An 18605-nucleotide genomic window follows, 5' to 3' on the forward strand; every position below is an offset into this window, starting at 1 on the left:
TGGACTGGAAAGTCGAGAACCTCTCCTTATGGCTCAGCTCTTTCTTCGCCACGATGGTCCCGTACAGTGTCTGCAGGGCCTCAGACATGGCATGTATCCTTCTGTCGATCTCAAGCCCCATCTTACCTCATCTTGTAAACAATCCTGAGATACAATAATTCCTCCATTGAGGCAATAAATCTTGACACAGAGGTGACAATCCACCCTTTCCAACAGAGGATCATACAGAAAAAGGAACTGCTATCTCAATGAGAAAAATGTAACAATTGTTACTGATGTAACAATTTGCATAGATTTTTAAAAGTAATTTTAACTTAGTTATTTCAACTTTCAACTGAGTTAATGCCACAAAACATCTCGAGTTATGTTGAAATAGCGCAGTTCAAAAGTTCATCACTCATCCATCTCATTCATTCACACATGGATACAGATCTGGTTTATTTTAAGCCAACATTTAAGTTTGGATGAGGAGCAGGGGTGGTGGCCAAGTGGTTAATGTGCTTGGTTTCAGTTCAGAAGGTTCTGGGTTCAAATCCCACCCCTGCCACATTTCTCCATGTAATGTGGAGTTGTGTCAGGAAGGGCATCCAGCATAAAACTTTTTCAACATGCAGATCCACTTTGGATTTGCTGTGGCGACCCCGAGTGCAAACAAGGGAGCAGCCGAAGGGACTTACTTTATTTAAGTTTGGATGAGAACAATTTAAAGTCGCTGATGGACTTAATTTCTGTGGGCAATGAGTTCCAGAGTTTACAGGCTTTATAAGAAAAGGCCGACTGTCCAAATGATGTTCTACACTTGGGGATTGTGCAGTTGTGGTTTAAGCTGCCTCATGTTATCCTACTGCTGCTTGGTCTCTGCACAACTGTATTGAGTGATTCTGGAACCAAATTATGGTAACATTTGAAAAATATTTAAGAAAGCACAAATTACTGAAACTATCAAAACTTAATAATAATAATAATAATAATAATAATATAATAATAATAACTTAATGTCTGATCATTTTAAAACAATTTCGGTTTCTTTGTATTGTTTTCGATATCTTCTTTATGTGTCCATCAAATTTTAGTTATGAATTAAGAACTAAACCTAAATATTAATTTCATTTACCCATTGCATTTTGTCATTTTGCAAAAGTATTTGAAAATTCTGTTCTAAATTTTGTGATTTAATGGAAGAGCACATGGCAACTATTTTAGTGAGAACCAATTCATTTTTGAAAAGCGACAGACTAACCTTAGCCATGAATGCAAATAAAACTCTGCTCTGGTGTCTGTGCGGGAGCATAAAAGACAACATCGTCTGCATAAAGTTGACACCGGACACCACAAAAATCAAAGGCAGATCATTTATAAAGAGACCAAACAGCGGTGATCCCAGTATGGAGCCCTGGGGTATGCCCATTGAGATGTTATGAGAGATGACTTTTCCTAGGCCACTTTCACACTGTTCCCGATCCTGAAGAAATGAGACAAACCACCACACTGCCCTGGGAGATGTTAAATAAGGGCATTTTGGCTAAAAGGAGCCTCAATTGTGTTAAAACTCAAAAGAGTTTTTTTTTTCCAGAAATTTCAAAAAAAAAAAATAATATAATAATAATAACCTTTTTTCATGTTGCGATTTTGAGGTGTTGTGAGTAGAATTTTGAGGGGGAAAAAAAACAATTTTCTTCATTCTGCACTGTTCAAGTCCACCCAAGTATGAACAGGTCCCAGGCTGGGGATGTAACTTGCAATAGACTGGTTGTTTTTTTCCAGGGGGAGTCATAGACTCTAATTCACTTCTTGCTATGGTATCCCAGGAATAGCACCTTCACCCATGTGACTGAGGGACTGTGTAGGACTTAATTCTTCTTCTGTTGTAATATCTTCAAGTGAGTGAATAAAGTCAAAACATGTGCAATTGCTTGCCTTACATACTTTACTTCATGTAGACACCCAATCAGTCAACAACATGTTTGAATGACAGGACTCATTTTGTACCTGGCTGAAGAGATAGAGCTCCTGATCCAGTGGGGAGCTGATCTCCATTAGTCCTGCTGGGCTGGGCTGAGGCTTATTGGGACAGACAGCTCTGATCCGGATGTTTCCAAGATCAGCAATGTACAGGGTTCCATTGGGGGCCACAGCCAAAGAGGAGGGAGCCTTAAGGCGAGCGTCACGGGCATAGCCTCCATCACCTGAAGTGAAATCAGTTGACAAAATTACAGCGTTGTAGTCAGCAGTTGCAGAGATGCAGAGAAATCCAAATGACTGTTTAAGGGAATTTAACATGTGCAGAATGCCCATGGTGCCGCTTTAGTGGTTATCATTTGGTTCAGGTCTCAGAGAAGTCGGGATACTGTAGCTTATCAGGCATGGTTGGTGACTGAATGCATTCATGTGTCTGTGGTAGCACAGCTGGACAACAACTGGGTGAAGGCCTTTAGATGCTGTCAGCAGTGGGCCCAAGGCCCCTGATTGGCCTGTGCAGGCAGCAGGGTGGCAGTTTATCGCTTGACAGCATGTGCATTATGTACACGTGCATATTGCAATGTGTGTGTGTGTACATGTCTGTTTCTATTTGTGGGTGCGCGCTCACGTGTGCACGTTCAAAGACGCTGTGAGTGTTTATGATGGAGGGATGGAAACGGAAAGCCTCTGAAGAGAGTAATCATCTGTTAACAGCAAGACATGATTGAAAATATGCAAAGTGCATCCCACGAAATAGGAATGGTTACAGCCCATTGGCTTGTGGCATGGGAGAGACACTTCCATCCATTTGGAATGGAAAAGAGGCCAATTTTATGGAGCAGAATTAAATGATAAAATCACATCCTCTGACACTTACAATAAAAGAATGGCTTAACTGTCAAAGGAACATCTGCTTATTTGTTTGGTCCTTTCCCTCTTCTTTTTCTTCCATTTCAGGTGTCCTTCCATGATACAAAAACCAGTTACAACATCCAGTGAGTACAAGAGAGCCTTTTCTCTCACCAGCTGTAAACTGAATGGATTACAAATGTTTCATATGTGCTTATTCCCACTCAAACTTAGGGCCCGGTCCACTGGGGAGAGGATAATTGTGCATGAATTGAGTACACAAAGTACGGCGTTCGTTGTCGTCCACAACAAAATGGACAAAAATGACAAATGTCCCAGTATGAATTACGGATATAAATAATGTATAGTGAATATATGATGAACAATCACGGTAATATAATGCATGTAGTGAGGAAACTGATCCGACGCATTGTGATTATCACGGCAGTATTACGGGTGTATTATGAATGCATCGCGCACATGTTGCGCATGCACGGCATCTGCATTGCGGTCATAAAAGAAGCGCACTCGGGTCGTCAGCATCACTATTCACACCAACAATACAGGCTCTGGAGCAACTGCTGGACTTGGACAAGTTGATTGGAGTAAACAAGCAGTAAACAGGGTGAGTGGTGACATCAGCGGATCGCATCAGCGTGCAGCTCGTCTGAACGATTATAACAAGACATTAAATTTGTTGTAAACATAGATAAATAAATACTGTAACAGCTGCAGACAAGAAGGAAAAAACACGCAACTGTTTTATCAAGCCTTGACAATGTAAAAAAGTCAAATAATTACCTTTTTAGACGGCTCAAAATGCTTTCTGCAGCTTGTTAGCCGTTCGCTCACTCGTGTACATGCGCGCAAATGGCCCAGCTGCAGCTTCCTCTGTGATTCAGGAGGTGATTAGAGCCATTTTCAACAGCCAGTTTGCAGAATAAAATGATTAATCCGCCACAAAATAATTATTTTATATAGGCAGCATCCAGCGCAGAGCGTGTGGCAGCCGGTAGAACAAAGACTGGCGTCCAGCTGTGAACACAGTGCATCTGATTTGCGTCCGCCGCAAATCAGATGCAAAGCAGACGTAATAAAAACACTTTATTCGTGGCTAATCTGTATGCAGTTGCTACAACTTCTTTTCGTTCGTGATGTGGACATGATGGGCATGCAAAGTATTCGTTTTACACACTGTCCCAGTCCGCTGCCAAACCGCAAATCACTATCAGTTGCGGATATCAGTAGATGACGGCGAATATATAGCGCATAGATTGAGTATGTATTGAATATGTATGGAGTATGTAAGGCGGATGTCATCTGCAGCCAAAATTTTGTGCAGCTCAAAAATCCTGGTAACGGAAAAACATGCCTCTGCGGATAACTGCGGACGTGTGCGGGTGTCGGCTGACTCATACAAGCATGTTTCACGCATACTGCGGATGTTAAGCGAATATGAGCCAATTTTGTGCGCAATCCATACACAAATCCTCCTAAACACCAGTGGGACCGGGCCCTTAGATGGAGGATTTACGTTTTTATAATGTTTATATTTTGTACAGATAAGGAGAAGTGTTTGCATGAATACAACACACCCACCACTCATACAAACACATATTTTGCCTTTTACATGGGTCACTCCGTTATTATTATTTGAATGCAAATGATACCCTCATGGCACTGTGTTTGTTTCACTGCAAAAGCAATGCCAGTGAGCTAACATCTACAGTTTACTGGTGGTGTTTTCTGCTTTAATTTCAGTAGAAAGGTTAACAGCATTTACTCAAGCGGGAATATCAAGCCTTCTGACAAACTGCACAGTCTCATTTGAGACCGGCGCTAAAGGGGTAAAATATCACGCATGTGACGTAATATCTGTACTTCCGGGGACAGAAACACAGCACTTTCTCTGAGTTTTTGGGCAAATTACATGCAAACAAAGTTAAAATGCAAAGAAAAAGTGACGATGTGGGTGGAAAGTGGACGTGTGTTGCAGTGTTTATAACGTGTCGAAGCAGTTGTGCAGGGGAGAGAACGTAGCTACTCGGTTAGCTGTGTAAGCTAACACTTACTGACACGACCTCTCACATTTGCCTCATCTTCCCTTCTCTGCTGGGAACCGAAAAAAACCCCCATTTCTTTACTGCTTTGGTGATTGCAGCCAAAAACCAAAACAGTGCACCATTTTCCCGTGTGAAGTTATGTTGTGTATATACTGCGCAACCGGAGTGGCTGTCCTCATAAGTGGTCAAATCCCACATCATCGTGCAGGGTTCAAACGAGACTGCACTGCCCTATTAAACTGAAATATGTTTTAAAACATGGTTTTGTTCTATGTTTGAAATAACCCAAATTAGGAATCTAACATAATATGATCAGATATATTCTCAAATGTAAGTACTTTTCAATCTTATACACACTCAAAAGTTTTCAGATAACTTCAATACCATAGATTTGGCAGAGTAAAATTAACTCTGCAGTGAATACTTATGGCCCCACTTCAAATAGTACTAATTAACACCATCATAGGTTTAAACCAACTCTCATAGCAGAATTAACCAGGCAGTGGATATTCAAATTGACTGACACTATATTGATCCTGTCTCTTAATTAACTCATCAGTGTTAGGAAATAGTGTAGGGGAAAAGCAAATTTTCACATAGGAAGCTGATGTTAGTTTATCTGGGGACCTGGGAGCTGTGGGCATTACTCATTTCGAAACACGAGACTTGCTTCTTCATATGAGATAACGTACTCTACAGCATTTGACAAAGTTGATTAATGACTGAGAAAGCTGAAGAGTGAGAAAAAGTGACCAGAGAGAGGAAGAGGATGATGGGGAGACAGTGAGTGAGTGCTGTGTAGGCAACTCTTGCATTATTGAAGGTGGCTCCATGTGTTGTTTAAGACTCGCACTATCATCCAAATCTTTGGCTACTGCCACACACTCTTTACTTTCTTTGCTTTTTTGTTCATGATCCATCCACAAACTTGTGCACTCTGTCCTTTAGCGCATTCATGATCAGCACCCACATGATCCCTTAAGTCAATAAAGCACATGCAGACAAGACAAGATATTTTGGGTCTATTTGGCTGTGTTGTTCCTATCGGTGTCGCAGACTGAACAGTCCCCCTAAAATCAGTACACTCTGCCTTCATTGCACGCATGCGTCATTAGCTGCGGTTCACTGCTGATCACCTCAATTTTGCTTCGAACTGCACTTCAGTGATCATCTGTCTCAGTGATATACACTCAACAAAAATATAATGCAACACTTTTGGTTTTGCTCCCATTTTGTATGAGATGAACTCAAAGATCTAAAACTTTTTCCACATACACAATACACCATTTCCCTCAAATATTGTTCACAAACCAGTCTAAATCTGTGATAGTGAGCACTTCTCCTTTGCTGAGATAATCCATCCCACCTCACAGGTGTGCCATATCAAGATGCTGATTAGACACCATGATTAGTGCACAGGTGTGCCTTAGACTGTACACAATAAAAGGCCACTCTGAAAGGTGCAGTTTTGTTTTATTGGGGGGATAACCAGTCAGTATCTGGTGTGACCACCATTTGCCTCATGCAGTGCAACATGTTGGTCCACTCTCTTCAATGGCTGTGCGAAGTTGCTGGATATTGGCAGGAACTGGTACACGCTGTCGTATACGCCGGTCCAGAGCATCCCAAACATGCTCAATGGGTGACATGTCCAGTGAGTATGCCGGCCATGCAAGAACCGGACATTTTCAGCTTCCAAGAATTTTTGTACAGATCCTTGCACATGGGGCCATGCATTATCCTGCTGCAACATGAGGTGATGTTCTTGGATGTATGGCACAACAATGGACCTCAGGATCTCGTCACGGTATCTCTGTGCATTCAAAATTCCATCAATAAAATGCACTTGTGTTCTTCGTCCATAACAGACGCCTGCCCATACAATAACCCCACCGCCACCATGGGCCACTCGATCCACAACATTGACATCAGAAAACCGCTCACCCACACGACGCCACACACGCTGTCTGCCATCTGCCCTGAACAGTGTGAACCGGGATTCATCCGTGAAGAGAACACCTCTCCAATGTGCCAAACGCCAGCGAATGTGAGCATTTGCCCACTCAAGTCGGTTTACGACGACGAACTGGAGTCAGGTCGAGACCCCGATGAGGACGACGAGCATGCAGATGAGCTTCCCTGAGACGGTTTCTGACAGTTTGTGCAGAAATTCTTTGGTTATGCAAACCGATTGTTTCAGCAGCTGTCCGAGTGGCTGGTCTCAGACGATCTTGGAGGTGAACATGCTGGATGTGGAGGTCCTGGGCTGGTATGGTTACACATGATCTGCGGTTGTGAGGCTGGTTGGATGTACTGCCAAATTCTCTGAAACGCCTTTGGAGATGGCTTATGGTAGAGAAATTAACATTCAATACACGAGTAACAGCTCTGGTTGACATCCTGCTGTCAGCATGCCAATTGCACGCTCCCTCAATCTTGCGACATCTGTGGCATTATGCTGTGTGATAAAACTGCACCTTTCAGAGTGGCCTTTTATTGTGGGCAGTCTAAGGCACACCTGTGCACTAATCATGGTGTCTAATCAGCATCTTGATATGGCACACCTGTGAGGTGAGATGGATTATCTCAGCAAGGAGAAGTGCTCACTACTTCACTACTGTACTTAAGTACGTTTTGGGAGACTTTGTACTTTACTTGAGTTTTTTAAATTCAGTTTAAATTCATTTTTAAATTCAGCTTACTTTCACTTTTACTTCACTACATTTCCACCGTAATTGCATAATTCTACTCTGATACATTTTCTATGTGCCATATGCCATTACTCATTACAAAAAAAAAAACACACACACACACACGAAAAAAAGTCGTGTTTTCACCCAGAGACAATTAGTGACTGCTCCAGACAGCAATTAGTGACTTTAACTCAGCCACATGGGGTGTGCAAGCCAGTACATTCTGAGTGCCGGTCCCAAGCCCGGATAAATAGGAGGGTTGCGTCGGAAGGGCATCCGGCGTAAATCAAGCCAACCCAACTATGCAGACTCAGAATCGAATTCCCATACCGGATCGGTCACGGCCCGGGTTAACAACGTCCACCACCTGTGCTATTTGCCAACAGGGTCCCGATGGAAATTGGGCTACTGCTGGGCGAAGACGACGAAGAAGAGGAGGAAAACGCTGCCATGAACAGCGGGAGAAGAAGAAAACTAGAAGGGTGGAAATGAGAGTGGGGTATTTGAATGTTGGTAGTATGACTGGTAAAGGGAGAGAGCTGGCTGATGATGGAGAGGAGAAAGGTAGACATATTGTGTGTGCAAGAGACCAAGTGGAAGGGAAGTAAGAGCCGGAGCATCGGCGGTGGGTACAAGTTGTTGTACCATGGTGAGGACAGGAAGAGAAATGGTGTTGGGGTCATTTTAAAGGAAGAGTATGTTAAAAGTGTGTTGGAGGTTAAGCGAGTGTCTGACAGGGTGATGAGTGTGAAGTTGGAAATTGAAGGGGGTGATGATGAATATCATCAGTGCATATGCCCCACAGGTAGGTTGTGAGATTGAAGGAGAAAGAAGATTTCTGGAGTGTGTTAGATGAGGTGGTGGAGAGTGTGCCCAAACATGATAGATGTGGTGATAGGAGCAGACTTCAATGGGCATGTTGGTGAAGGGAACAGAGGTGATGAGGAAGTAATGGGTAGATATGGTATCAAGGATAGGAATGGGGAAGGACAGATGGTAGTTGATTTTGCAAAAAGGATGGAAATGGCTGTGGTGAATACCTACTTTAAGAAAAGGGAGGAGCACAGGGTAACATATACGAGTGGAGGAAGGTGCACACAGGTGGACTACATTCTTTATAGGAGATGCAAGCTAAAAGAAATCACAGACTGTAAGGTGGTAGCAGGAGAGAGTGTCACTAGACAGCATAGGATGGTGTTTGTAGGATGACTTTAGAGGTAAAGAAGAGAAGAGAGTGAGAGCTCAACAAAGGATCAGATGGTGGAAGCTGAAGGAGGAAGATTGTTGTGTGAAATTTAGCGAGCAGGTGAGAGAAGCACTAGTTGGGGGGGAAGCAGTTTTGGACAACTGGAAAGTACTGAAGATGTGGTGAGGGTAGGGCAGTACTGGGTATGACATCTGGACAGTGGAAGGAAGACAAGGAGACTTGGTGGTGGAATGAAGAGGTCCAGGAAAGCATAAGGAGAAAGAGGTTGGCAAAAAAGTTTTGGGATAGTCGGAGAGATGAAGAAAGTAGACAGGAGTACAAGGAGATGCGGCGTAAGGCGAGAAGAGAAGTGGCAAAAGCAAAGGAAAAGGCATATTGCAAGCTGTACAAGAAGATGAATAGTAAGGAAGGAGGAAAAGGACTTGTACCGATTGGCCGGACAAAGGGGACAGAGCTGGAAAGGATGTGCAGCAGGTTAGGGTGGTAAAAGATGCACATGGTAATGTGCTGACAAGTGAGGAGTGTGTGCTGAGAAGGTGGAGGGAATATTTTGAAGAGTTGATGAATAAAGAAAATGAGTGAGAGAAAAGGCTGGATGATGTGGTGAGAGTAAATCAGGAAGTAAAAGAGATTAGCAAGGAAGAAGTGAGGGCTGCTATGAAGAGGATGAAGAGTGGAAAGGCAGTTGATCCAGATGACATTCCAATGGAGGCATGGAAATGTCTAGGAGAGATGGCAGTAGAGTTTCTAACCAGATTGTTTAATAAAATCTTGGAAAGTGAGAGGATGCCTGAGGAGTGGAGACAAAGTGTGCTGGTTCCTATTTTCAAGAACAAGGGTGATGTGCAGAGCTGCAGTAACTACAGAGGCATAAAGCTGATCAGCCACAGCATGAAGTTATGGGAAAGAGTAGTAGAAGCTAGGCTTAGAAAACAGGTGAAGATCTGTGAGCAGCAATTTGGTTTCATGCCAAGAAAGAGCACTACAGATGCAATGTTTGCTCTGTGAATACTGTTGGAAAAGTACAGAGAAGGACAGAAAGAGTTACATTGTGTGTTTGTGGACTTAGAAAAAGCTTATGATAGGGTGCCAAGAGAAGAGTTGTGGCATTGTATGAGGAAGTCTGGAGTGGCAGAGAAGTATGTTAGCGTAGTGCAGGACATGTACAAGAATAGTGTGACAGCGGTGAGATGCGCAGTCGGAATGACAGACTCATTCAAGGTGGAGGTGGGATTACACCAAGGATCAGCTCTGAGTCCTTTCTTGTTTGCCGTGGTGATGGACAGGTTGACAGATGAGATCAGACAGGAGTCCCCATGGACTATGATGACATTGTGATCTGTAGTGAGAGTAGAGAGCAAGTTGAGTCTAGTCTGGAGAAGTGGAGATATGCTTTGGAGAGAAGGGGAATGAAAGTCAGTAGAAGCAAAACTGAGTACATGTGTGTGAATGAGAGGGAGCCCAGTGGAATAGTGCAGTTACAAGGAGTAGAAGTGGTGAAAGTAGATGAGTTTAAATATTTGGGGTCAACTGTTCAAAGTAATGGAGAGTGTGGTAGAGAGGTGAAGAAGAGAGTGCAGGCAGGGTGGAGTGGGTGGAGAAAGGTGGCAGGAGTGATTTGTGACCGAAGAATATCAGCAAGAGTGAAGGGGAAAGTTTACAAAACAGTAGTGAGACCAGCTATGTTGTATGGTTTAGAGACAGTGGCACTAACAAAAAGACAGGAGGCAGAGCTGGAGGTGGCAGAGCTGAAGATGTTGAGATTCTCTTGGGAGTGACAAGAATGGACAAGATTAGGAATGAACATATCAGAGGGACAGCTCAGGTGGGACAGTTTGGAGACAAAGTCAGAGAGGCAAGATTGAGATGGTTTGGACATGTGCAGAGGAGGGACCCAGAGTATATAGGGAGAAGCATGCTGAGGATGGAGCCACCAGGCAGGAGGAGAAGAGGGAGACCAAAGAGGAGGTTCATGGATGTGCTGAGACAGGACATGCAGGTGGTTGGTGTGACAGAGGAAGATACAGAGGACAGGGTGAGATGGAAACGATTGATCTGCTGTGGTGACCCCTAACGGGAACAGCCGAAAGACAAAGAAGAAGAAGAAGAAGACAATTAGTGACTGCAACGAAGTCAGGCCGATTTGTCATGACCAGTGATGCCGGTAACGCGTTACTTAGTAACGCGTTACTTAGTAACGCGTTACTCTAATCTGACCACTTTTTTTTAGTAACGAGTAATCTAACGCATTAATCTTTCCAAATCAGTAATCAGATTAAAGTTACTTCTCCATGTCACTGTGCGTTACTATTATTTTTCATTGTGGGTCGATAGCAGCATTAAACTTGGTCTATGGGCAGGAGGTCGGGGTTCGACTGAACTGCCCACTTTCAGTGAGCTGTGAGCTTATCATCCGCGGTTTTTTGCAGCTGCTCGACTCATCGTCACCTCTTAAAGCGCGGTGATCAGCACAGCTGCACTGAGCTTACAAAGACATTTTTATACTTTTTTTCCTCCTTTATTTAGAGCTGAGCTGAGCTGCTCCGTATCTGCACGTTAAAACAGCTGATCCTCCGCGACGCGTCAACAACTAACACTATTTTCCACTCAAATGCACCTAAACTCTCTTTCTGAGGACCACATGATGTGAAAACACAATAAAACTTTCTTACCTGTAAATCTGGTCACGTTTTCTGCATAAATAAATGTTATCCATTCTTTGTGCTCAAACGCCAAAGCAGGGGCGAATCCAGATGGAATGGGGGCGTGGGGGAGGGATGTGCCCCCCTCACAACACCCCTAGATTAACGGTCCAGTTTTGAAGCCTTTTTTTACTACAACTACTAATACTACTTAAAATAATATTAATTTCGACAAGTAAAATATTTAGAGAGAATTTAAATGTTAGAAAAATGCTAGAATGAATTTAATAGTTACATTTATAAACAATGTAGGTTCGAAATTGCAAGTTTTACTGTTACAGTGCTGTCAACAGTTAAATATGAGGTCAAGAAAGAGGTCTTTATTTTACTTTTTATAAACAAGTATTTATTTTCATTGAAGTCAAGAAAGGGTGACTATAAAGTAACTTTTGGCAAAACAGGTATCATTGTCATGTTGAGGTGGCAGAGGGTTGTTGTCGGCAGCTGGGAAAAGTAACTAAAAAAGTAACTAGTAATCTAACTTAGTTACTTTTACAATTGAGTAATCAGTAAAGTAACTAAGTTACTTTTTCAAGGAGTAATCAGTAATCAGTAATTGGATTACTTTTCAAAGTAACTGGCAACACTGGTCATGAGGCATGTCTGATAGGCTTTTTTGCAGTTGCGCACTTGGGGGATATTTTTGTCAGGAAAATGATCATTTCTCTGCATTGATTACAGACCTACAGTGGGTCTGTAATCAACTTTTCTGCAGTGCGGCTTTGCTTTGAACCTTGAACCAACTGAAACAGTGATTCACAGATCGAAGCAGTGATTCACAGATCGAAGCAGTGCTTCAATCTACGATTTGTGGATTCATTGTTTAATTTCGCTTTATCCTAATTTTTTTTCCCACTAAAACCCTGAAGAGCATACGAGGGTAGGCTGAAAAGTTCTAAGGCTCCTCATGAAGGAGTAATGCATTAACTGCATTATAGTGAGCCTTAGAACTTTTCAGCCTACCCTTGTATGTCTGTGAGTAATATTTAATATTTTTATGTTAAACCGACCTGTTATGGTCTTCTGAAACAGTTGATAGATGTATTTTATAACTTAAAAATGGGACCGATGCTAATGCGTTAGCATGTCTATGGCGTTTTCAGTGTTAAAGTTAGCATTAAGCTGTTCGCATCAGCACGTTTGTGTTGATTTGTTTTCTGTATAATGGCTCAGCGTTCGTTGTCATAAAAGAGTCAAATTGTAATTTTTAAAATGTATTTTTATTCATATATTAATAATAGCAACAACAATAATAGTCTACATAATAGGCAATAATAGTTAATAATAATAAGCTAATAATGTTACAATACAATTTTAGAGAAAGAGACAAAAAGAACATAATGAAACAAAACACAACAGAAAAGATAAAACCATGTAACAATGAAAATAAATAAATATATATAGAAATAAATAACTGTTTCCTGTGAACACCTAGTGAGTAGCCTACTCTCGTTTAGGTTTTGAAACCTTGTTTCTGAAGTGTTTTTGTGTGATGTGCACAATTTTCAGTATTTTGACTAATACTACCAGTCATTTACAAGCCTAGATAAACTTTTATAAAAAAAAAGTCCGTTTTTGATTATTAACATTTACTTGTACTTTTACTTTCAACACTTGAGTACATTTAGTTGTACATTACTTGTCATACTTAAATACAATAAATACTAGATACTTTAAGACTTTTACTTGAGTAGCATTTCAATTAGTGACTTGAACTTCTACCAAAGTCATTTTTTAATGGGTATCTGTACTTTTACTTAAGTGTGAATTTCCGGTACTTTATACAACACTGGGAAGAAGCGATCAGAGCGCCGCGGCTACACGAGCTGCTAGCTGATGTGTTCACTGCGCGTTGGCCATTTCAAAGCGTCACCAAGTATCGCCTCGTTTCTGCTTAAAACTCACTTTAGAATAATTTAAGAGGTTTTACCTTGTCATCTGATGGTTAATAATCCCATTAATGCATTTGATTGCTTTGGGTGAAGAGACTCTGTCTCAGAGATATAAAATGCGCAGTGGAGGCAGGGCGGACCAATTGTTTTCAGGGGCAGACTGTTAGTTTCTGTGACACTGGGTCTCAGGTCATCAGGCCCATGCGAAACCCTGAAAACCTCTTGTTCAAACCCAACTTGAGACTTTTGTGAGTGGAATTCCACAATGCCCCACAACAATTATGCGTTTAAATCTGAACACTGCTAACATACTCTCTCAAGTGTTAAAAATACACTTTCTTGTCATATAGTAACACTTTCTGTGTTAGGAAGTTAACCCGGTTAAAAATTTTATATTTTAGTAACATCAAAAGTGTTACTTCAACTCAGAATCAGTGTGAATTATATAGTAAGTTCCTTCAGCTTCTTCCTTTTTTCTCTCTGGGTCACTACAGCAGAGTTGAGATGGATCTGCATTGTAATTTGGCACAAGTTTTACACCAGATGCCCTCCCTGACACAACTTCATATTGCATAGAGAATGAGCAGGGGTGGTCTGAAACAGTGAACTCAAAACAAGCACACTAACCCTTGGCTACTACGCCTAGATTCAGTGTGAGTTATATAAATTCAGAAATGGTGTTTGTATTAAAATAATGTGGCTTATTTTTTTATTTTTTTAACACTGGGGACTTTATCATTTAAAAGCATGATCTAATACTGTTTTGGTATTCAGTACTACTCTCATGGATACTTGTGTTTTGGTTGGGTGGACTGATAACTCACCAGAGAAGCAGTCACAGTTGGGGTCTATCTTACAGTCACAGTCCGTAGGGGCTCCAGAGATTATGGATATCTCCCCATTGGTCGACACCTGTGGAGCATTGAAAAACGAACATGTCACACACAACTACAAAGCACTCTAAAGTGGCAACAACAGTGTTTGAGGTACCTAAAAATGTACTACAACACTTGCACACAGATTTGACAAAGGATCTCCTACACAACTATTTTCAGGAAGTCAAAGATGAAGAGAAACTATACATTGAAAAATATGAAATTCAGTAAGGTATATCTTATATATTATATTCCAATTCTAAGGTGGAACTATGCTAGTATATAAAGGTATATCTAAATATCTAAAAAAGAAGAGTAAAATAGGAGAGTAGAAAAGAGTACAGTAGAGCTACGTAAGTGTCTGGTCTTGAGAACCACGGATGGCTTTTTTATCCCATGGGAACTCTCCCTACCCACCCAAGCGGCTCAAGAAAAAGGTATATATAATATAATAAATAATAAGACATAAGAAGGATAAGACATCACAGGAGAAGATTGTAGTATAGGTAATTGTAGTATAGGTAATTTAGTATGTAGACTAGTAGTAAAATTAAATATAGTTAGTAGGCTATGCTATAAATCTGGTATTATATATATGACATTGAATTCTGGCAGTCTTTACTTGTATACATGTAGACTGTCTAATGATTCATGTTGCCTCCCATATTGGCGAGAGGTAGGGGTCATCCTGGTATTTTGGACATGAACACCGGCTCTTGCAAATAGCAGCTGTGAATTATGCTGATTTCATGGTGTGTTTTCAATGCCAACACATTTACTCTTACATGCTGTACAATTTTGGAGATTCCTCATGGCCACAGTTTCTGGCACTGATAACTCCGCTTTGCACAAGCTTCACAAAGAACTGGAAGATGTACTCTTCACCTTTCTAATGAGAACTCCCACAGCAAATGCAGGAATATTTAGTTTTGTACCAAAAGCAGGTAAAGATGTGACAGCAGTAACAAGTGGTTACTTAGGGAGACACTGATAAGGAGTATCACTTGGATTGTGAAGATATGTCAGTTATGACAGTGTGGCCATGTGGCACACTTATCCATCACCGAGATATCTCAGTGTTGAGGACTCAAGCCACTGCAGAAGTCCAAGGGGATACACGTTTTACCTGACTGCAGCAAATAAATTGTTGCTTCTGAGAGGTGGAACTCCCCATCTCTCACAATCACTGTTAGATCATAACCTAGTTGCCAGATTGTAGTAGGTTCTGCCCTGCTCTCTAGTGTTCCAAGTTGCTATGTTTTTCATCCTACATCACATACAGTAGTGTTCAGAATAATAGTAGTGCTATGTGACTAAAAAGATGAATCCAGGTTTTGAGTATATTTGTTATTGTTACATGGGAAACAAGGTACCAGTAGATTCTCACAAATCCAACAAGACCAAGCATTCATGTTATGCACACTCTTAAGGCTATGAAATTGGGCTATTAGTAAAAAAAAGTAGAAAAGGGGGTGTTCACAATAATAGTAGCATCTGCTGTTGACGCTACAAACTCAAAACTATTATATTCAAACTGCTTTTTTAGCAATCCTGTGAATCATTAAACTAGCATTTAGTTGTATAACCACAGTTTTTCATGATTTCTTCACATTTGTGAGGCATTCATTTTGTTGGTTTGGAACCAAGATTTTGCTCGTTTAGTGTGTTTGGGGTCATTGTCTTGTTGAAACACCCATTTCAAGGGCATGTCCTCTTCAGCATAAGGCAACATGACCTCTTCAAGTATTTTGACATATCCAAACTGATCCATGATACCTGGTATGTGATATATAGGCCCAACACCATAGTAGGAGAAACATGCCCATATCATGATGCTTGCACCACCATGCTTCACTGTCTTCACTGTGAACTGTGGCTTGAATTCAGAGTTTGGGGTCGTCTCACAAACTGTGGCCCTTGGACCCAAAAAGAACAATTTTACTCTCATCAGTCCACAAAATATTCCTCCATTTCTCTTTAGGCCAGTTGATGTGTTCTTTGACAAATTGTAACCTCTTCTGCACATGTCTTTTATTTAACAGAGGGACTTTGCGGGGGATTCTTGTAAATAAATTAGCTTCACACAGGCGTCTTCTAACTGTCACAGCACTTACAGGTAACTCCAGACTGTCTTTGATCATCCTGGAGCTGATCAATGGCTGAGCCTTTGCCATTCTGGTTATTCTTCTATCCATTTTGATGGTTGTTTTCTGTTTTCTTCCACGCGTCTCTGTTTTTTTTTTTTTTTGTCCATTTTAAAGCATTGGATCTCATTGTAGATGAACAGCCTATAATTTTTTGCATCTGCATATAAGTTTTCCCCTCTCCAATCAACTTTTTAATCAAACTACACTGTTCTTCTGAACAATGTCTTGAACGTTCCATTTTCCTCAGGCTTTCAAGGAGAAAAGCATGTTCAACAGGTGCTGGCTTCATCCTTAAATAGGGGACACCTGATTCACACCTGTTTGTTCCACAAAATTGATGAACTCACTGACTGAATGCTACACTACTATTATTGTGAACACCCCTTTTCTACTTTTTTTTACTAATAGCCCAATTTCATAGCCTTAAGAGTGTGCATATTATGAATGCTTGGTCTTGTTGGATTTGTGAGAATCTACTGAATCTACCGGTACCTTGTTTCCCATGTAACAAGAAGAAATATACTCAAAACCTGGATTAATCTTTTTAGTCACATAGCACTACTATTATTCTGAACACTACTGTAATACTACTTTCCTGCCATTCTGGACTCCTGCCTATCATCTTCCATTTGGACTCAGTGGTATGAGAATCTCTGGTTACTGAACTCTGACCATCGTTTGGATAACTTTGCTGCTCCCCCCCCAGATAGACTGGAGATGTTTTTAGACTGATTGCCGTGTGCCTAATCACATCCTGTATTTCATCATTTTTAGTTAATTTAGTTATTTTTTTCCTGCTTTTTGTTGTTGTTCTCCGCATCGGGCTCCTTGCCTAGATTTATTACAGCAAGGACTATATAGTGACATTCCACCTTTGTCTTGTTGTTTTTCCAGTCTGCCAGCTGGCTGTTTTTATGGACATGACCTGCTTTTTATATGATTGTGCAGGCCATCACAGCTCATATTGATGTTGCTTTTTGGGAATGATTGTTTGATTAGCAAAATCTAGTTGCATATACTGTGCTAGACTGACGAGAGATGTTGCTATTTTCCATTCAGAATGCTTTGTTTCAAAGTAAATACTCACTGAGACCACATTGCTGTAGCTGTTGTGAAATGACATTTCATGCGTCCCCTCACAAATTGAACTTACTTATTCCTGCATCAGATTATACCCATATCAACCTGTCAGGCTTCTGAATATGTTGATTATGTGTTAGAGGCAAGTGCTCTTTGCTGACGGTATCCTCCATAAATGACACTGCCGTCATACTATGTAGCAGGATGATATTTAGTCCTTCGTGTGATCCCCAATGAGAAACAAAAAAAAACACACAGATCTAGCAATCCTAAACATATAACAATAAATAACTCATATGACATTGATGTTTCCATCCAACATGGCTGCCCACTCTCTATCACAGATGCATTAGAGGCAGTTTATTTTCTATCAGCACTTGAACTCAGCACAGTGCTGCTGACCACAGAGGGACTATTGATTCAGCCGGGCAGTATTTTTGTTCTGCTGGTGCCCATGCTGTGAGGTCATGACAGCATGCTGCTATCTAATGAAAGAGGCAGAGATACTTTTTCTAAACATATGTAAATGGGAATATGACTTTACAGATGCATTCCCTTTCAGTTACTTTTCAAAGATGAAGAAGTAGATACTGAACAATTTCTTGCTGTACAGCATGAGACTGGGATTTGTGACCACAGTGAGAGATGTGGCACCAAAATGTGACACAGCATCACTGCCACACGTCCAAAGGAATGGACAGAGTCAATTGCAACCTTAATGCTTTTTACTGGTTGTCATTGTTACAAGAGATTAAAAAATAATGAAATGCTAAAATACCCTCAGCCGTATGAGCATTGTGTTCTTTATAATTTGCAGTTGTTTAATTAATTATTAAGATCCTATTGCCTTACGTACAATTTGCACATGTTCAAGAAAGCCCCTCTATCAATCAATCAATCAATCAATCAATCAATCAATCAATCAATCAATCAATCAATCAATCAATCAATCAGAAACATTTACAGCTTAATATTTGTAGATCACCCTCTGTGCATTTTCAGGTATTGAGACAAATTTGACACCATTGTAAGTTTGCTTTGAGTTAGTGGAAGTTAGCGTGCATGCTAATGTCTGCAAAAATGTCTTGTACACTGTAAAAAAGGAACTGCTGTCTCAACGAGAAACATTTATGCAACA

At 41.0% G+C, this 18605-nt stretch overlaps 1 protein-coding gene across 1 annotated transcript in view; it reads right to left on the bottom strand.

Moving 5' to 3' along the window:
- tenm1 (teneurin transmembrane protein 1) overlaps nucleotides 1–18605 on the bottom strand; it is a 728712-nt gene that overhangs the window by 88472 nt on the left and 621635 nt on the right. Inside the window, 2 exon segments of the mRNA XM_034181415.1 lie at nucleotides 1990–2186; nucleotides 14190–14277. Coding sequence (XP_034037306.1) covers nucleotides 1990–2186; nucleotides 14190–14277 — 285 coding nt within the window.

The sequence above is a fragment of the Thalassophryne amazonica genome, chromosome 11, assembly GCF_902500255.1.
Source record: "Thalassophryne amazonica chromosome 11, fThaAma1.1, whole genome shotgun sequence".
Lineage (NCBI taxonomy): Eukaryota > Metazoa > Chordata > Actinopteri > Batrachoidiformes > Batrachoididae > Thalassophryne > Thalassophryne amazonica.